Below are 20,762 nucleotides of genomic sequence, written 5' to 3'. Positions count from 1 at the left end.
CCAATTTTATACAGTAGTATTAGGAGTCTGGATAGGATTGCAGGTCACTATTTCAATCATGTTAAATGCCCATGTGATTTTTTTATCTGTGGTCAGGAATAATCTTAAAAAGATCAGACCATTTATAATATATACTGTAAATATAATTTTGATTTAGGATTTTGTATAAGAGAAAGTTTTAAAACACCTTTATCCCTCTCTCAGTTCTATCCTTTTCAGATAATAATTTTTATAAAAATGGAAAATGAGAAAAAACAGACAGCTGGGGTTTATTTAATCAAATATAAAATGGAGACTGTGAAAGTTGTTGTTTTTCCAGAAGGAAACAACTGCCTGAAAGATGGGCTAAATCAGGGCCAAAGCAGAGAGCTGAGAGGTTTCTCCAAGCCATATTTTTGTAAAGGACGGCAGCCCATTCTAGAGTACACAGAAAAGCAATAAAGGGTGCTGCTTTTCCTCCTTTTTCCTCCATAGCAGATGGAAGGGTAATGCTCTGCAAGGAAGTGACCAATATCAGACAGTATTTTTCTGTTTGTTCTGGCTTCTATATTCTATTTTTTCAACACAAGACACTAAGGTGAAATGCTCTGATGAAGGAAAATGGCTCACTGCAATTTGAACTTGTAGCATGGTGAGGGAAGAAAAGTTTTCAGGGTCTGTAAGTTTAGAGAAAAGGTAGAAGAACCTACTAATAATCTAATTGTAAAGCAGACAGATATTCAAACTCCCCGTGCAGTGAAAAAACTCTTTCTAGAAACCAGAGATGCATACAATTTGTTGTAATTCAGAGCAGTACTGGAAGCAGAGGATAGCAAGAAGAAATTGTTCACAAATATATTTTACTTTTATTCTGTCTTACTTAGTGTTGATGAAATGGAATGTTGTAAATGAAATTACTCTAATTATAAGGAAAAAAGCTTAAGCAACCAAGTACATTTTCCATGCAATGCCTTTTTGCCCTGTGGGCCTCAGTGTTAAATACTCTTACGCATATATTAAGCGCAAGTTGAAAAAGAGACCAGAGAACTTTACAGAAAAATCACTGAGTATCATTAAATACAGTCTCGAAAGGGGCTCGGGACATGCTTTGGAGGCTGGCAAGCACAGGGAGAAACTAAAAGTAAGAAAAATCACTCTACACCTGCCCTGTCTTCACATCTTTTCTCTAGGCACTCCTGGCTGCTCTGAACGAAGATACCAAACTGGTGGTACTTTTGATCTGAATCACGCACAGCTGTCTTTACCTGTTCCTATGTACTTGTTTAAGTCATTCTTGTAGAATGTTTGGATGAAGAATATTACATACCCGTGCAATACACTGAAATGTTTCAGTCATGCTGTAGTACAAGCTGAAGTGTGGACCAGCTTTCCGATAGTGGTTAAAGTTATTAAGGTTAAATTTAGATTTTGTCTGAATTTAAATGCCTAAAGGCTAATCACAATTATTGATAGTGCTAAACATATCCTTGACAACCTTATACAATGATTTCAACAATGTCCTGACTTAGGTTACAGATAACTCAAGTTATCTATGGTTTAACTCTTAAGTTTTCACTTAGTTATTGACTGTATGAGTTAAATTTATTATCAGACTAATTTAAGTGTTCTAAAATAATGTCATTTCTAGAAAAAATAAGCTTCCAAATTTCACTAATGAAAATTAAATAAATGAATTAATGTTGAAAATAATATTCCAGTTTTCATCCAAATCAAGGGGGAAAAATATTGAAACATTATTCATGCAGAAATTCACCGTGGTTTTTTTTTAATAGAAGTTACTTGTGTTGCATTACTTCTTAGAGTTGGGGGGGAAATATAAGGAAAATCATTCAGCAAATGATTCATTACATTTTGAAGGATTTTACTGCGCTAGTGAAAATATAGATTGTGGTTTGATTATGGATACTCTAGTGGTTTCAGTGCACATTATAACAGTGTCGATTTTTTTAAAAAGGCAGGTGTTCATCAGAACATTATGATATATCCTCTTAAATAGCTACCCTGATGCAAAGACCAGCAAAGGAAATATCCAAAGTTTAACCAGATATAGAATGACCCCTTCAGGGCTTTAAAGCCTGCTGTGAAATGTATGTGACACCCTCTTCAATATGAAGTAGGAAACAAAGAAAACAGATATCCAAATCCTCTTTGGTTACTCAGCATCTTTTTCTTAGGCAAACTTGCTAAAAATTGGGACTTTCTTCTCTTGTTCTTAATCTAATAGCTTGAATATATCTTTCATATTCTCCTCTTCATATTTATGAATCTCCTAGGAGTAGTTAGCTGCTTTAACTTCACAGAAAGAGTCAACATTATTCACAAGAAAAGATCCCAAAATTGCAGATGAGTTAGGAGAAATGTTACAAAAATTCAAATGCTACATGTTACTCTTGCAATCTACTTTTAAGTCTACTTCTAGGAAAACTAAATCTAACCTGACTTTTAAAGCACGTAGTCCTGTACTTAGGAGTATTAAATTTCAAGATGCAACCTCTACTATCTGTAATCAGACTGGTAATTTTTCATCACATTTTCTGCAGAATTCTCACCCACTGCAGCCTATCAGATCCCAAGCCAGTCTCTCACTGAATTACTCTGATTTACTAAATTAATTTATTTACCAATGTCCTAATTAAAGAGGAAAAACGAAACAAAAAAAATTGTATATTAAAGTGGTAAGTACTACATGGTGTAGCAGAATATAAAATTTATTTCTTCATCTGCTACTTAGTGCATTTAACAAATAAATCTATTAAGCATTAACCATTGTAATAGCAGTATTTCTAAAACAAGCTAAGACAATAATTTCCTACTCCACTTCCTCCACTCCTTTTGAAATTTATGTATGGGCAGCAGAAAAGAAATTACTTTCTTCTTTGTTTTAAGCAACAGATCTTCTCCAATTTTAGAAGCTAATGCCTAGTTAAGGAAAACAGGACACAAGCCTGACCCAAATCCAGTACAAAAAGCTCAGAACAGCCTCACTTGTTGCCACCCTTAAGGTCAAATATGAATCCATTACACCCAAGTAGATACTATGTATTATTTTCCCTCATTGTTGGGGCCCATTTTCAAAGTCTCAGCCATTTCAAATAAGATCTGATAAAGTATTGTACAGCATGCCTTCCATTTAATTAAGCGGGCATTAGCTGCATGAAAGCCCAGGCATATGCTTACCTTTAGATAATATTGCAACCCCACCAGATTCAACAAAATCTCTTCTATAGGTAACAAAAACACTTCTATGTGATCAGGCCTTTGTTATTGCTATTGCCTAAACCAGCTCTGGGTCACATGTAAATCCAGTGCAGCAGTCTACTTTGGATTATTAAGATAACATTTGGAAAAGGTGAACACTTGGTGTTATGATTGAGCACAAGAGGCCATCTGATCCGATTAACAGAATTTATTTAATTCATTTAAGAGAGTATAAAAAGTTGAATCTTTAGAACACATAAAATTTGATTGGAAAAACCATCTTACATGTTAAATACACTCCATCAGTTTTGCCTTCCACTTCAATTTTTCATCTTTTACAAAGATCACTTGTATCTCTTTGCTATAAAAATAACCAAAACATACAAAACACTAAAACATAAACAAACCCAAAACAAAATCTCCAAGCCCGAACAAACAAAGAAAACCCAAAGAACCAAACCATAAATTAAACATCTTATTGACCTAGCCCAGTCAGAGGTTGGGTTAATTTTGGTGAGATGTTCCCCTCCCCCTTGAACCTTCTAAAATCAGTATCTCTTCTAAACATTTGATACCAGTGGCAAACAGCTATTTAAAACTAATTTCCAAATTTCATCTTATTCCTGTAGAACCAGGAGAGCTTCCAGAGAGATTTCCTTATAGAAAGAACTTGGCCCACTGGTGATTGGGCAGAAAGCTGGAATTCAGCACAGGGTAATGGAGACCGATTACTCTAGCACAGCTACATAGTATTGGTTTGTGACAACATTAATTGAGAGCTACTTTGAGCATTTGCCTCAAAACGTGTGAAAGCCTCTTCAACAACACACCATTCTCAAAACTTCCACAAGCAAAGTACAAGCTCTTGTCAAAAAGGCAAGAGCTGCTGCTGCTATGACATACACTCAACAACTTCCTGTGCAAAAATGCCACAAATGATAGTCGCAACCTAATCCGCCTCCTCAAAAAAAAAAAAAACCAAAAAACCCCCCAAAAAAACAACCAGAAAAGCTACAGTATTCTCGATCCTTTGTCTTCTAAAACTCAGACACCGAGGGACAAGGAGCCGGGCGCCAAGGGGGTGGGGGGGCACCACGCGTGCGAGGGAGGAGGGAGGGTGTGGCCTCTCCTGTCCCATCCCCCAGTGGGGCTATTTAAAGAGAACGGGATTACCTCGGACCCGCTTTATCGACGTCGGGAGCCCGGCTTCGCCGTCGAGAAGAAGTGACCGCCTGAGCTTAGTTTTTCTCAAAGAAGTTCATACGGGTTTTGTTTGAAAACCTTATTAAGTGTTAGCTATGGTGAGTAAACGCCGGAGGTGAGCCATGCTGGGGCAGTGGGGCAGGGGCGTTTAAATGCCGAGCCGCCGGGCGGGCTTCTGCTGGGTTATGTGCTTTGAGGCGGGGCCCCCGGCGGGCAGCGGAGCGGAGAGTGGAGTACTAACTTTGTCGGGTTGTTCTTGGGGTGAGGGATGGGAATACTCTCAGCTGGAGCAGGGTCCCCTTGTAACGCGGCGACGGGGCTGAACCCCTGAGGGCTAGTAGCGCTATAACTGTCTTGAGGGTTTTACCACCTTGCGAGACGAGCGGTTACGGTGAAGGAGGGAATACCGCAATTGCCAGGCCAGGGGCTTGTGCAGGGGAACCTCTGGCTCGTAGCTATCGGTGTTACGGTCTGCAGGAGGCTTGGCGTCGGAACACGCTTCACACCCTCGAGCGGCCATTTTGTGGCGGTGCTAAAATAGCGCTGTCCCGCACGGCTGGGCGGGCATCCCTCCGCCTGCCCGTGGCGGGCGGTGTACCCGGTGTGCGTAGGCTCCGGCAGTACCCCTTGTCTGGGGCTTGCGAACAGCTTTCATTGTTCTCAGCGCCAAAGCTCCCCGCCCGCGCCCCGTCGGCGCCGGGCAGCCCGGGTGTGAGGCTGTAAAATGGCGGCGGCACGCGAGCGGCGCCTCGCCGGCCCGAGGTCCAACGCCCCCCCCCCGAGGGCGGGCGTCGCCCGGAGTGCTGCGGGCTCCTCGGCTCGCCCCAGCGTGCTGCTTTGCCGTTTGTTCTTTTTGTTTGAGAAACATGATTTGCCACTGTAGCGCTGGCGCTTCACGCTATACGAGTAAGGCGGTGGAGCTTTTTTTTTTTATTGAGTTTTTTGTTTTATGCCGGAGAAGCTGTGCCTAGCGCGCGGTGCTGGCCCGAGAGCTCCGCTTAGTGCCCAGCGGGGAGGCTGCGGCCGCAGCCATGTGCTTCCCGCGGGCTCCGGCGCTGGCATGGCGACTGCGCGCACTGTCCGCCCAGCGGGACGTGGGTCACGGGGTTAAATGCTTCAATTTAAAAATAAAACCAAAAAAACTCAAAAAACCTAATGCTTACTTTAAACAGAGAATGTGCTGAGGCCAGGGGAGAAGCCTGAGAAATCATGAGCTTTTGTGGCCAAAAAAAAAAAGTGAACGTTTTTCTTTCCTGGATGAGCATAAAACTGAGTGAAGTTTGTAACACGCGTGGGTAGATGTTGGAACTCAAAATGTCCCTCAGACATTTTTAGAGGTTCCAGGCCTTGGTCAGAAGCATTTGAGACCCTGGCCGGCAGCTGCAAACAGCTGTGATTTTGAGTTTGAGCCATGGAATGAGTTACCAACTTTGAAGGTAGAGCAAGCAGTCACAAAGGGATAGATAGCATAGTAAAAGTAGCTACAAAACAGAGGGGAATTTTTTTTAGTATTGTACGGGGGACGGGGGGTTTTTACTTTGTACATGGGGGTCAGAAGTTCTAAGATGGAGGAAAGTGGGCTGATCCTGTTCTTCCTCCTTCTTCCTTGCCTCCATGTTCTCGGTGATGCTGGCACTCACAGATTGGTTTAGAGTAAAAAAGTACTTTGTTATATAGGTAGTAGGTATTGGGGGGTAAACTATAAACATGTAATACGTAATATATCATAAAAGATAGCAGCAGCCCTGGGCCGGGGGGAGAAGAAGACAGCAGACAGTGAGGGTGTCAGGGTGTGTGTCTCTGCTTGGGCCGCTGACCAAACAGCCGCACCCCGCGAAGACAATCTTTTAGATAACTAACAATAAACTGCCTTGAAACCAAACAACAAGAGGCTGCAGAGTTTTTCTTTGGAAGCACGGGTTGAAGGAGAGACTTTACCACCACACGAGACCCCAGACCAAGCCCAGGGTTTTCTCACAGGTAGGCAGGTATTTCCTCCACCTAGTCCTTTTCTACCTTTTCTTTTGCCAAAACTCTTAACTAGTCTTCTGACTGCTGTAAGGAGGACCTTTATACCGGTTTCCCCTCATCAGTTTAAACTTCATATTTGCAGGAATAATAGGGAGCAAACAGATTAATTTTCTTTTTTGACGAGAGAAGAAAAAAACCTGTTAATTCAGATAGTGCTATGTTGGTAAAATTATTTGGCTTTAGATAAGACAGTAATTTTTTTGAATTGGCAAACATTTTCCATGATAGTACTGAGGACTTGAAAAGTGGCTTTGGAGGGAAATTTTCTTTTTTGTTCTAGGAGAATTTTACCACTGTGCATTTTTATTTCCTTTTCAAGTTCTAGGAAATATGTATATTAATCTTACTTTTGATGTTTCCCAGCTTGCCAGAATGCCTAAGTAGTCTGTTTATTCTTTCTTGCAGGTACATAATGTGTGAGAGTGTTAAATCAGTTAATTTTCTTTGAAAATTCTGCGTCATTAGTGTGAGGCAGGAACACTGCACTTCCATGGTGGCCAAGGCCATGTGTGACAGGTGTACCAGCAGCATCTGTGGCTATCACCAGTGTCCATGGCTACCAGCTTCCTTCAGCTGGTGCTGGCTGGGCACCTCTTATGAGAGCCGTTTCCTGTTTTAGGGCTGCCAAGAACTTGCACGACAAAGTGAATACCACTTCTAGCTTGGTTCACTGACACATCCAGAAAGAAAAAAGTAGAAGCAAGAGTTAGGTCAGCTTGAGGAGTTATCATCTCAGATTTCAGTTCTAATGTCCTTTAGCTGAGTATGCAGCCAAACAAAAGCAGCATACCAGGTGGGTGAAAAACTGCTCACTTCATGTTAATCTTCCTGCCAGATTTTGTAGAGCCAGTTTAATTTGAACTGAGAAGTGTTAGAACCAATGAATGGTCCATTTGTGCTATTGAAATTCCTCATCCCCTGCTATATCTGCAAGAAGGTGCAGGCATTCTGGTGTCTTAAAATGTAATCTAGTTGACTAAAATAAGTATTTTTGTTTAAATTTTTTAGGCAGCGCATGTGGAAACCCAGCACTCAGACGCCATGGAGGGCAGTGCCTATTCAGCAGCAGTCAGTCAGGGCTATGTTTTACCAGAAGGAAAAATCATGCCAAACACAGTCTTTGTTGCTGGAATTGACTTAAGGGTATGTATACACTTTTAGTAGTTCAAAATTAATAAAGGGTGTACATCAGTGGAAATTTTGGTCCTGTTTGAGTGTGGATTTTTTTATTACTTTGTGGTGGTGGGGTTCTTTTTATTTTTTCTTTGTGTGTATATTTGCCAATCTTGAAGGTATTGAAGTGTTATAGGAGATTTCTGGAACATGTTTAGTTCTTATGGTAGTGGAAAATAATTTTAAGAAATGGTACTCTCTGCTTTAAATCAGTTCTAAGCACTTGAATGTTTTTGGAGATGTTTAAGACCTTGTTTTCTTGTAGGTGAATGAAGGAGAAATTCGGAGTGTCTTTGAACAATATGGTACTGTGAAGGAGGTGAAGGTCATCACTGACAGATCTGGTATTTCAAAAGGGTGGGTAGAATATGAGTAGTTGTTTTAAGTTGCTGCTTATGTGGACAGCATTCTGTAATAGGCGATATGAGCAGATACTTAGCAACACACTTGACATGTATAAGCCTTAATAGTAGATGCAGTTTTCTGTTGTGGTGAGTTAAGACTGTGAAACTAGTAAATCTATACTGCCTCCAACTAAATCTGTATAATCTTACAAAGAATAGCATTAATTTTCTGACTTTGGCCTCTCTGTTCAAGGAAAAGAAGCTCACTGTCACTCAGCCGTTGGAAGCAAAGCCTAACTCATGTGATGCTTATACAGTCAATGCTTTTATAAGACTGTTCTGTTGGCTGGAGTAGTTAAAAATCTGGGGACAGTTCAGGATGATTAAGAGAATTAAGATGGCTTATTTAGGGCAGTGGCTGTGCTCTCTCTTGACACTTGTGAATAAGTTCTAGAGTAAAACAGGCCGAGTTTCTTTGCGTGAAGAGTGAAACCAAGTATGTGAACAAAGTTGAAACAAAGGAAATTCCCTTATATATATGTAGAAGAGTTCTGGATTACTGTGGGGAAACCCTTAAATAAGATGAAGGACCTTACCCTGTTGAGTTCTGAGGAAGCCATCCCAGTTTTGAGCTTTTCCCTCCTGAGGAGAAGGAGATGGATCCTCTTGAAGTTCCTTCCAGCCCAGTTTTTCTTAGATTCTATGCTTAGATCGTAGAATGTCACATCTTTTTCTTCAGCATATGTAGCAATGGAAGAGCTGGAAATAAAATTCATTTTCTTATATCTTTAGCTAGTTTACAAAGTGAACCCTGATGTGCAGTTAGCCAGAGTATGTTACAAGTGTTAATAATAATTTGACTTACTCCATTAATGGGACACAATTGTTACTATAATGCTCTGAAATGTTCTTAATTGTATAGACCAGATAAACTAGAGATGGCAGTGAAATAAATTGAAAAACCTCTTCAATAATTTTACTGTTACTGTAAGGCCTACTTTCATCCAGACCTCTGTAGAAAATACAAAATTTAAAGATAAGTCAGATCTTATTTAAATTTTTAGCTTTCTGAGCTGCTAATACTAACAGCAGTACTTACTTTGAGTAGTTAAAATGAAAAAATAACCCCTTATTTTCTATTTAATGTGATTCTAAAATCTGACACTGATATTTAGTTTCTTTTATTTGACCCCATACCTAGATACTGCTAGTAAGCAGTAAATACTTTTTTAGGCTGAATAATAAACTAATGTCCTAGTTGATAATTTTGATGTGCAATATAATGTACCCAGCAAATTGTGAACTGGTCTTGTTCAAAAGAATTTGGCTAATAATCAAATGAAACTGATTTGATGATTACTGAGTAGTCTGTTCTTCCGTTTTAGGTATGGATTTGTGTCTTTCCTGGACAATGTGGATATTCAAAAGATAGTTGAGGTAAGCTCTTTGTCCAAATTACTCTTAAGAAGTTGAGGTTTGAAGGCTAGGGACAAGTTTGTGGAAGCAAAGTTACGTACCCTGTAGAGTAAGTTAGGACACAAAAAAGTCTAGGGTTGCCCAAAAGATTAGCTTTCTAAAATGTGTACTGGTGGTAAAATCTTTATGTATTTGCTTAAATAAAGAAGCAAATTAGTTTTCAGCTGATTAGTTTTTAGCCTGGCCTGGTCAGACATCTCCTGTGGTTTTGTTTCTGATTGCTCTCATTTATTGTGCTTGAAAGCCTTGAGTATGTCTGGTTGCTTGCTTTTTGTAGTGGTTGATTGTCACAGAATCCTTTTGCTATGGCAGAAATCTAGATACTCAGTTATTGGGACGTTTTGGTTTAACACAATTAAAGTGGGACACTAAAATTAGTAATGTCTCCTTTTGGTTAACCAATCCTTTTCCACCAATAAGAAGAAACAAATATGGATAAATATAAGTGAAAAAATTTCAGTTTGCTAATGAAGAAGGAAATAGCAACAGGCAGAATTATAACAGTAATAGTCACTAGTTACAAAGTTGCTGAAATCTCCTGGATTCCCAGGGAACAAAAAGAAACTTGAAATGGTGGAGTGACACCTGTCCCCAAATTGTGGCCTCTGCAGCTGACCAACCGTATAGTTCAAAAGACAAGGGGAAAATTGTGACAACCTTCCCCTTTCTTACCTCTTCATTGATGAATGCAGCTGGCACTCTTCAGCAGCTCGTACTTGGTTAAGATCTAGAACGCACAGAGGAATTTGTCTTCTTTGGCAGCAGACAGCCAGGCAAGGCCAGGCAGCTGGGCTGGGGTGGATCTGCCTTCACTTCTGCAGGGATGCTCCATGGTGGCAGTCACAGAATTCACCTTGAGCCAGTACAAGATGCAAGAGACAAAAGCGGGGGAGGGGCAGGGGAACCCCAGAGCAGAGCCTCTGCCTTGAGCAAAGACCACGAGGCAAGAGAGAGCTCTGTCCCTGCTTTGAACTTTCAAAAGACTGGGGCACTTGCCCCTCTCTTGCCCCATGGTTGTTTTCTGGCTCCAGGGTCTTAAGAGACAGTAACAATTTTGGGCACAGATAGATGAAATACAATAACATTTTGGGTTACCTAGGGCGTAGGAGTAACAGTATCATGGAAGACAGTATTTTTTACTTATGCTTCAGTAGTTGAAATAAGTTTCTCTAGCAGTAATTGTGCATTTGGATGCTACCTGGAGTGCAAGTATTTTCTGAGCCTTCTAGATTGTGCTATGGCTGTTCCTGTGTATAGTGGGTTTAGTGCTGGCCAAACACCGGTGCACTCACTAGAATTACTTGCTCATTTTCTGCTGCGAGATAAGGATTAGGAGGAGAGAAAAGCAGGCTCAAAACTTTAAAGGATATAAAGAAAACTTTATTAACAGGACTAAAAAGAATATTGAGAAATCAGAATAAACCTTCAGAACACTTTTCCTCCCCCCAACTCTTCTTTCTTTTCCTACTGACAACATGAAGAGACAAATTTGATATTTTCAGTCAGTTTACCACTTTTTAAAAAATCTTACCTTCAGTTCATTTAGGGAGAGGAGCCTCTCTTACTGTGCCGTGGAGGGTGGGCATGGTTGTGTGATCTCTGCTGGGCAGCAGCCACTCTGGGTGCATGGCTGCTTTTGGGCCCCTGCCGCAGTTAATTCCAGCTGCTTAACTGTGGGGCTGCAGGGCCACCTCTGTTCTTAGCCACATGATTTTTCTGTGGTGCCAGCAGGATGGCTTAGCAGCCGACAGCCAGAGTAGGGCCAGGCTGTGGTTGGAACTCAGTGGTGGCAGAATTTCCACCAACCTGTGTGGTGGAGCCCGGCCAGAGTTCAACGGCCAGAAGCAAGAGCTTTTCCTGTGGTTTGTTAATTTTTAAATGTGATTTCACAGAGGTGTGTTCAGCTTTAAGTGGTTTAACAGGGTGTCAGTATTGAAAATTAGCCAGCTGATTGGTTTTGTCAGGTCTGAAGGAAGCTGCCAAGGTCCTTGCAGGGAAGTGGATAGTTAGTGGATTTTTTCCTTAACTGAAAACCCCAAACTATGTTAAACCACAACACTGTCACCATACAGTTTTCCTGTAGCTAACACAGGTGATGAAGGGGTAAGAACTGTTTACAGCCCTGCTGATCTTGAGAGTTTGGTATCAGAGCAATTTTAAATCTCAGTGCTTATAACCAGATCGGGTACTTGGTTCTGATAGACATGGGCAAGTCACAAACCGCAGACAAAGCTTTTTATTTTCCTTCTTTATTCCACAGTTCCTGAATACAGTTACTGTGAAAATAACATGTATTGAAATACTTGCCTCTTTGAAGTCTTTGCCTCAGAAAACTCCTGTGTCTGTGGAGGATGAACAATCTCTCATTTGCTTCTGAAGCTCTTAGATAGGGAAGTAGATCAGAAAGACAAATCCAGATGGATGTGCCAGGCACAAATGTAGTGTTCTGTGATGTGCAGATGTGTTTACTGGCCATCCAGCTCTGTAAGTGGGAAGAGAGCATGTTTGAATAAAGTGGAGAGTAATGGAACCCCAGCAGGAGATCCTTGATTCTCACCAAAAGATTTTAAAAGCTTGCTGTTACTTGACAGTATGATGACAAAAATATACAGTGACTGCTGTACTGAGCAAGACTTCATGAGTACCTTTTACTTTTTACTATGGATTACTTTTATTGTGCTACATCAGTGTGTGGAATGCTTGCTCTGAGGTAATAATTGCTATGGAGAATAGCATTGAGCCATGTACATCACTGATCTTTGTGTGCTTTTTCAAAACTGGTGCCTACAGTGTTCCTCTATTAATATAGAACTTATTGATGTGAGTTTTTATACCAGAGATCATGGAAGACCCAGAGGCATATTGTGGATTTTCTTTTCAGTGCACATTTGAGGTCTGCAGGCAGTACAAATTCCTGCCATGTCAAGAAGAAGCATGTTCAGACAGAACCTGTTGACTTTTGGAGGGAATTGAAGAAAGGAAGAATTTAATATGGGTGTTGTAGAGCTAAATTGTAAACAATGGCTACTGCACTAAATCACTTCAGGTCTTACTTGCACTGAGTGGTCACAGTGTTTTCTGTAGATTAACATGATAGAGCCTCTCTAACTAAAATTACTCTTGGTGCCTGTCTTCATGTGCCTGTTCAACAAGGCTTTGTAGCCTTGTTTAGCCTGACAGTGTTTTTCTTCTGCTTTAGGTCTGTATCTGCACTCTGGTCCAGCATTAATCTGTTTACAGTTCAGAATGGAAAGTTGCCTTTCATTTAGAGGGGAGGCCTGTCTCCTAGGATTTCTCATTGTTGAGGTGGAAAAGGTAGTTGCATTATTTTGGGCACAACAGGATTCCAGAATTAATTTAAAAATGCCCAAAATCAACCAAGACACTTTCCCCGAAAAAAAGACAAATCAAAAAACGTCCACCTGTCAAACCTAGTCAGGTTATTGCACCTTTTACACCCCCATATATCTGTTGAATTGTCTTCTCATACTGATAGAAATTAGAATGAGCAAGATTTTTTTAAATCATTATATTCCTTCTCGTTTTACAGGCAACAATATAGTTGTTATTGCCTGTTCAAAGCACTCCCTTTAACAGAAATAGGAAAAAATTGCAAAACCACATACTTTCTTCTGAAGCAGGCACTTCTGTAGAGTTGCACGTGATAAAGAATGTAGACAGATTGCCTGCATCCAATACTGACGTTATGCTTGGTACCAAAATTGTGCTAATAGGGCTAAACCAAAAATCTTTCAGTAGAAACCTTAGACTAGTCACTCTGCAATAGTACTCTCACTGAGACAGGGATAGTTAAAGCCTCTACGTGGGAAACTGCTGGGCTAACAGTCACTGACACATAGTTGCGATTTCGAGTAGTGCATGTTACTATTAGGAAAGGGATACATAATTTTGGAGGGTCGGTGAGTAGGCAGATGGAGCACTGCAGGAAATCTGAGGTAAAAGGCGTATGGTGTTGAGAGAGGAGATTGGAGGCTGTTGAGCCTTTATGAGAGTTGATGTACTGTGATGTAGAAGCAGTCCAGTCTCTTTAAAATCCCATAAACCTCTCACCTTGCGGATTCCCAGCTTACAGTTATTCTTTCTTTCAGTCACAAATCAACTTCCATGGTAAAAAGCTGAAACTGGGGCCAGCAATCAGAAAACAACAAAACTCAAGTAAGTATATATAAATAAATTTGTTCATGTTGCAGCTATTATAATATAGCAGGGTCTTTTCTTAATGATATGTCATTACCCTTGCAAATACTTTTTATCTGATACAGTATATTTCAGTTAAACCTAGGTTCTGTCTTCTGTGACCTCCCTTGTATGATGTTGTTTTAATAAGGTTGGTAGCACAATACAAGGTCGTTAATACTGAATTAAATTTGAGACTCAAAACCCTTAAAGTTTTTTCCAACTTGAATTCTGATTCTTAATGAAATACTTGCAGTAATGTCTTAATACTATTTATCTGTTTCAAAACAAGATTCTGACGTGCAGCCCAGACAAGTAGTTCTTGGTCCTCCTCCACCGCAGTTCCAGAATGTATGGAGTAATCACAGTATGGAGACATATGTGCAGCCTCCAGCTGTCATGAACCCAGTAACACAGTATGTTCAGGTAAGACTGCACCTGACACTGATTTTGAATCATAATGAAATATTTTTTTGAAGGTGCAAGCACGGATGACTTTTGGAGTACATATTATTGAGATTCCAATCTGATCTTGCTGCCCGTTTTCATATTGCCTTCCCCAGTAAAAAGCACCCAACTCCAAACCACTTCAAAGGAATGCCAGCAACCCTGAAAATTTGATTCAGTGATGTTAACTCATTATAAAACAAGAGGGAGATATCATTTAGGAATGAGAACTGTTGAAAGTGAAGGGAAGATTATTATTGCCTGTCACAGATGAAATTTATCCAGAGATTTAGTGTGTGGCTTCAGAATAAACTATGAAATTTTAAATGTATCTTTGTAAACCAAGACTGGGATCAGAACTTCTCAGCTTCTTTTCTCTTAGCCAAACATATCCTTGGTTTTAAACTGCTGTTGTGTTACAAGAGAACTGTGTTACAGCATCTGCTGTTAATAGCTGTGCCCAGCACAGTATTGCTGGTACTTCAGATGGCCATTCCTACTGAGGTGTGGGTACACTGTTTGTGGCCTGGGTATGAGTCCTGTGCTGTAAGTGAACCCGATCAGGCTTTTACTAGCCTGTATGATGGGGCAGTACTGACTACAAACTGATCCTGTTTTGTGTATCTTAAGCAAAGAGGAAGAACAAACTTTGAGAAATACATTCTTGCAAGGCAGAGAGCTTGATAATAGTATTCTTGATGATTCTCCTTAGTTTATTAATGTAAGCACATTAATTCTTTTAAATGCTGGAATGTGCCTTTAACTATCTCTGAAGAATCTGAAAAGGTTCCAGGTTAACACTGTGTCATAGTACTTTCAGGAAAGAAATACTAGGAAATTGTCTTAATTGGAGTACTTCCTTTGCCTCCTAGAAACTGATCCTTCAGAGTGATCTGCAGACAGACTAGATCTGCTTCAGATCTACTCAAAGTTTATTGCATGACTTGCACTTCTGAAATTGCTTAAAAGATCAGTTACAAGCGGAAGTGGGATTTTTTAGGTATTAGACTTGGAATCTGACTTTATAGATGTTATTAGTGCCTGAAGTGCTGAAGCAAGCCCTGTGGGAAATCTAAGGGTTGCTTTTAAATTGTGAGTCTAGTCTGCTCAGGAATTGAAATAACAGTGTAGCTTCTAAAAATGTGCTTCTAGCTAATACCTCTACAAATATCATACTTGTATCTTGCTTCAAACTTGTGGGCTTTTTTTAAAAAAAGCTTTATTTACAGCCCTATCCATACAATTCATCACCAACTGTACTGCTAAAGCCGCAAGTCCCCGTAGGATATCAACCGACTTACAACTATCAGGTATGTAAAGTTTTAGTAGAAGCAGAAAGGCTGCTGGATATCTGACAAAGTTGGAATGAAGTGTTAACTGAAGTCTGAACTTTGTGTTTCTCGTTCTTTGAAATCTATTTTCCTTCAGTTCTTCACAGCTACCAAAGCAAAAATAAAATAGTGATGAAAAATTGAGTAACTTAGCATACTCTTTTCTTTTTATAGTTTCTTTTTTTTTTCTTAAATATACTGTGATAAAACAATTTTGAAATCAGAAAAAAGTGCATGAATTAGTAGCACTTGTGGGAGTACTTTGCATTTGTACATGCTGTAGTGTGGGATGTTAGGTACTTGGAATCAATCTTATCAGATGATAAAATGTTTGATGTATATAGAGGGAAGGGAATGTTCTCTCGTACTATAAAAATGTCAGAGAAGGTACTTAGCTGATAGCGTGGTTTGAACTCACAAGTGAAGTGTGTGGCGAAGTCCTGTTACTGGTCTTAAACTAGGAGCAACTGAAAGCAGCTGGAGGCTTGAGGTTGGTTTTCAATGTAGGTATTTGGTTTCCCTTATTTTCCTAATATTTAGAAATATTTTTAATTTTTCATGGAGTGAGAAGGTGATAGTTGAATAAAATAAAGTATCTTGCTGGATATAAGGCTATGTATTAACTAATTGTTTTGTGAGAAATGCTATAAACAGTGGCTCCTACAGAGCAGTTACTTGTCTGTGTTGGAAATGAATTAGTAAAAGGTGGTTCTTGTCCAATTTTTGTTTAAGGCCCAACCACAGTGGCTTGCTGGAGAGCCAAGAAATTATGTAATGCCTCCAACTCCGGTAAGTGTACAAAGTTAGACTTCTGAAACTATTTTCTTAATTAGCACATTGGGTTTACAGCTTGATACTAAAAAGTCTGTTTGTCTGGATCTGTGTAATCTGGTGTATAAAAATCTAATTGCTGATAAGAGTATGTAGTTTTTCAGAATTTCTGTTGATGTGCTTTTTTGAGTTACCTGGTGGAACAGATCTGCCTGTTTTTGGCACTAGAACTACATGTTCTAGTCACAGAACTCTGGAATTTTAAATAAAATGGAGTTGGTTTTTCAGGAAAAGTTGAAGGAAAAATAAGTTGACCTGATGTAGAATATTTTTTTTAAGTTTAAAGTCTCCATGTTCTTTGCAAATACTGATGAATTTTTTGGTTCCTTCTAGTAGGTTTAAAAAATTTTCCCAGGCTACTACAAACTGTAGATGGTGCTGCTGGCCTCTAAAAAAATTCCTTGCTTTCTGTGACTTGTGAGAAAGACTCTCTATTTGTTTACAATGTCAAAATTTAAACTTGCCCTCTGGGTATTTTTGTGTAGTTAGGTATATTTATGGACTGCAGTTTTGATTAAGTGTTTGAAAGCTGTAATATATAACTTTCTTGTCAATGGTACTCTTTTCCTGAAAGCTGTCAGAAGTCACTGAAATACTGATTGCACTATTGGCTTGAAATAGTGTTTTTTTTTTATAATATCCATGAATGTAATACAGCCATAGTGTATCACTTTACAATTCAATGGTAGCAGGCCAAAATGTTTTTAGAGTAGGTGTGCATGGGGGTTTCCTTGTTCAATGTTACCAGCTTGATTGTAGGAGCAGACAACTGTTCTAGAACTATCTCAGTTAAGCAACTTTTAAGTATCAACTGTCTTAGTAAAACAGGTCATGATACAGTACTTCCCCACTCATGAAATTTACCAAAACTGCAAAGATAAAGTTGGCACAGATTACGAATAGGTGAGGATCAGCGACACCATAACTCTGCATGTTTTTTATAGTCTTACTGAAACACTGTAATACTTTAAACCTCTATAGGTGTATACTTCAGCGAACTATCATGGCTCTGAAGATACAGGAGCTGCACAGATGGAATGTGCTGCTCCTGAGCCTGTGCAGTTGCCTAGCAGTCCACAAAAGGTAAGTTCTTTATCAAAGTTTTAATGTTCTCTATCATAAAAGCCATTCACAGAAATTTGTATGTTAGGGTTATGAAGCTTTGTCAAGGGCCTCTGACAGATATCCTAGAAATCAAGGTTATGGTTGCTCCTTTCAGCCTGTTGTCATATGTATCTGACTTCTGTGTACAACTCCAGAAGTGTCGCATTTCCTTGAAATTGTTAGTGCTTGTTTGCAGTGCTGAGGGCTGGATAAAGTCTGTTCTACTCGATCAAGTCTACTGACAAGACTTTGCCTAATTCTGTAGAAATTCCAGGGAAAATTACAGATACTAAAAAAGTAGATTCAGTAGCACTGCCTGCTGTCTTAGATGTATTTTAAGCTTCAAATATCTGAGTTGGTAACTTTCTCCCTTCCTCACTGTTCTGTGGAAGGTGGCCCTAATTTAGTGAACAGTTGGCTCCGAGTTCAGTTTTCTAAACGAGAAATTTCATTTTTCAGCTGTCAGCCTCATCCACAAGAGAACTGGCATGTCACTGATTAGAATTGTTTTTACACTGTAACACTGAAGGGGGGATAATGACTTAGTAACTTTAGAAGATTGGTGAGGACAAAAAAAATTACAAGTATCTCAGGGAACACAAGGCAGTTGAGGAATCCTGATTTCCAAGTAAACCCTGTGACACACTGGCATTGCTGTCTAGTAATGCCCTAACAAAGAAAATAACCGATAACTATATATGCACCTATAACTGTATTTCAGAAGTCTGTGGACAGGGGCATGCAAACAGTATTATCCTGTCTGTCTAATCGTGAGAACCAGCTGAAAAATGACTTTGTATCACAAGACAACAATGTAGAGGTATGTAGTGAAAGTAAAATTACATCCCTGAAACATAGCTGACCTTCAGTGTGTTCACCTACAGGATACCATAAAGATGAAGCAATTCATATCTGTGAATGCCACTTTATTTTTTTTTTCCTTGTACATGCTCTGAGATGTGTGGGTTTGGCTCTCAGTTGCTTAATGGTGGAAAGAAGTGCTGAAATTGGGTTCAGTGGGTTTAATCAGGACAGCATAAAAATTGCTGAACAGTCAACTAATGAACAATTAGAGCATAAGTCTGGCTAGTCATTTCTCAGTGACATGGCTGAAAGCAGTAGATTAGATTACTCCCTAGCTTGGACAGAGGATGTTGAGTTTAAACCTTGATAGTCTGTACAGTGAAGTAGCTACTGTGAATGGTGGCTAGTTATGCTTTGTCTCTGCTTTAACTAATAAATCATAATCCAAGTTGGTAGCTGGTTGTCATTTTTTTGCTGTATGTGTTCAGTCTTTGTAGATTTGCAATCTTGATTACATTCCAAGTCGGGTTATTAATTTCTAAGACCTCGCTTCCTTTTTGTAGAACAACAGATATGTGAACTAGACAGGCGTACTCTGAAACGGGAATGCAGAAGCTGTGTTTTATCAGTTTTGGAGAGGGGTGAATAGAGTACAGGATATATGAAAATAGTTTTCATAAAACTTTGGTTCCTTTATTCTGATTAATTTTATTTTTTGTCCTCTTTTCTATCCCATCCCAGGAGGGTAGGACATACCACTTCAGAAGAGGAAAGACAGCACACAAACCCCTTTGATCAACAAAGACGTCAAAGTATCTAAATTAACTGGATGGTACTACAGTTCAATTTAGCAATACAGAATGTAACATTTCGCAAAGTAACTTCAGGTTATGTTTGTATTCATGTTCTACCTGTTTTGATACTGTTCTTGTCGCTTGAGTAGTTTGAAGTTGTTCGTGTTTCCTGTATGTGGATTTTTCTCTGAGCTTTAAGGTACAGTTTGCATATCACACGTTGCTTTTCATTAACTACAATTTGACTCACATTCACCAGTTAAGTCTTGCAGTTTAAAAGTGGAAGTAGTTCTTTGCCCAAGAGATTTGAAGACTGAGCTTTTAAATCAGTGCAAAAGAAGGTGAGAAGTTGTAACTGAGCTGAAGCCCTGTAAGTCCTGCTTGGCTTTAGGTGACATAATCAGTGTGATTATGTTCATTGATGACAGTCTATGTACCTGCAGTCTTGAGCATTGCTATTATTTTTGGGTGAGTAATGAAGAGAATCCTAAAATTCCTGTATGTAAGTTAAATGCAAGAATGTTACCTGTATTGGACACTCAGCCAGCCAATACAAGGTTTTTTACTTGAAAAATCTTAGCAATACCTGTATTTTAAACTTCTGAGAAAATACTGCAGTTATATAAACCTTTGTTATGTGATGCAAACTGTTAAAGAACAGGTGCATGACTGTTTTAATAATCATGTAGGTTTTAGGTGTGTATTGTGAAACAGTGAAATAAATTTTTTACTTTGCCTTGGTTTCCTATATTTCTGGTGTAACAAATCTAAATAATAACTTGTTAAAACTGTTAAAAATGTACTATGCTGTGAAGTTTCCACTATAAATCTATAGTAACAAATCTTCATTTTGTGTAGATGCTAGCTGAAGCTTCAAAAGAGTAGAATTGAGAAAAGAGAACAGTCTTTTTATATGTAGGATCCTAGCTTGATTTTTTTCTTCTACTCAAACACCTCAATCTCTCCAGACAATAAAAGAAAAATGTGCCTCTCTTAAGATGTATATTTGAGTCTATTTAGGACTGTTCAACTTGACATTTTCTGAAGGTTTAGAGATAGTAATGGCTTGGCAAAGACTTAGCCAGAAATGCATGTTAGTGAAATATGTAGAAGGGAACTAGATATGTAAGGGTGTATGGCTAGAGCAAATGTCCAAGGACTGCTTCTCCAGGAGTGTTCTGGATAAAGCTTTATTAAAGGAGAGTGGGGGAAGAATGATGATAAGTTTTTCTGAGCCACTGTAATACTGATGTTCTGATGGCATAAATTAACCTGGAAAAAGCAAAACCCATACCAGTTTTTCTACTCACTGTTTCATGTTACTGAAGATAGTATTAAGTGTTCCCATGATACTGATTTGCCATGTTTTTTTCAGACTGCTGTTTTAAAGACAGTGGCCTTATTGTTTTTAACTTCTGTGTTAACCCTTGCAAAAAAAAAAATAAAGCTGCTTTTTTAGCACTGAATCCGTACTGTGGCCTTTCCAGCTTCCAGTATCTAAACAGCCTGTATGTGCTTTGAAAGCTGTGATGTCAGTTTATTGATAAAAGGTGGTAGTTTCTTTGCAAATGCAGATTTCTTTTTGGCTTGGTTGCCCTAGACCTTATCTGAGGCTTTCTGCTGTAGCTCTTAGAAAATACAAAGGGCTTCATGCATAGCTGTCTCATTGAAGAGTCCCACCACCAAAAGAACAGATTAAACCGGAAGATGCCTACATAGAGTACATGTTTTCTGTTTATTTGACCAAGTGTTACGCACAGCATCATGTGGTGAGCAAGTTGATTGTACAGTGTACTTGAAATGGTACTAGAGTCTTACAGGCATGCTGA

The 20,762-nt window shown here is 39.3% G+C and overlaps 1 protein-coding gene across 4 annotated transcripts; it reads left to right on the top strand.

Annotated features, from left to right (window-relative positions):
* Nucleotides 1-4,253: 4,253 nt before the first annotated feature.
* Nucleotides 4,254-19,669, top strand: DAZL (deleted in azoospermia like). 4 transcript variants are annotated; one of them, XM_085568671.1, is made up of 12 exons: nucleotides 4,282-4,499; nucleotides 7,052-7,225; nucleotides 7,441-7,575; nucleotides 7,871-7,962; nucleotides 9,335-9,386; nucleotides 13,535-13,601; nucleotides 13,915-14,048; nucleotides 15,299-15,379; nucleotides 16,133-16,189; nucleotides 17,213-17,314; nucleotides 18,057-18,155; nucleotides 18,881-19,669. In XM_085568671.1, exons 3-12 carry the CDS (start codon nucleotides 7,474-7,476, stop codon nucleotides 18,932-18,934), a joined length of 840 nt encoding a protein of 279 aa, XP_085424797.1. In that variant the 5' UTR covers nucleotides 4,282-4,499; nucleotides 7,052-7,225; nucleotides 7,441-7,473; the 3' UTR covers nucleotides 18,935-19,669. The 4 variants fall into 4 exon arrangements, with proteins under 4 accessions (XP_085424792.1, XP_085424803.1, XP_085424797.1 ...); XM_085568666.1 differs by lacking the exon at nucleotides 7,052-7,225 and having other exon boundaries at nucleotides 4,254-4,499; nucleotides 18,060-18,155; XM_085568659.1 differs by lacking the exon at nucleotides 7,052-7,225 and having other exon boundaries at nucleotides 4,288-4,499.
* The last annotated feature ends 1,093 nt before the right edge of the window (nucleotides 19,670-20,762 follow it).

Source organism: Lonchura striata, chromosome 2, assembly GCF_050655825.1.
Source record: "Lonchura striata isolate lonStrDom1 chromosome 2, ASM5065582v1, whole genome shotgun sequence".
NCBI lineage: Eukaryota > Metazoa > Chordata > Aves > Passeriformes > Estrildidae > Lonchura > Lonchura striata.
Note: the sequence above shows the minus strand (reverse complement) of the source record. Positions and strands in the feature narration are given on the sequence as shown.

Coding starts and splice junctions, on each gene's coding strand:
- DAZL (XM_085568659.1), top strand. Junction 7,963..9,334: donor AGATCTGGTATTTCAAAAGG/GTGGGTAGAATA, acceptor CTTCCGTTTTAG/GTATGGATTTGTGTCTTTCC. Junction 9,387..13,534: donor ATATTCAAAAGATAGTTGAG/GTAAGCTCTTTG, acceptor TCTTTCTTTCAG/TCACAAATCAACTTCCATGG.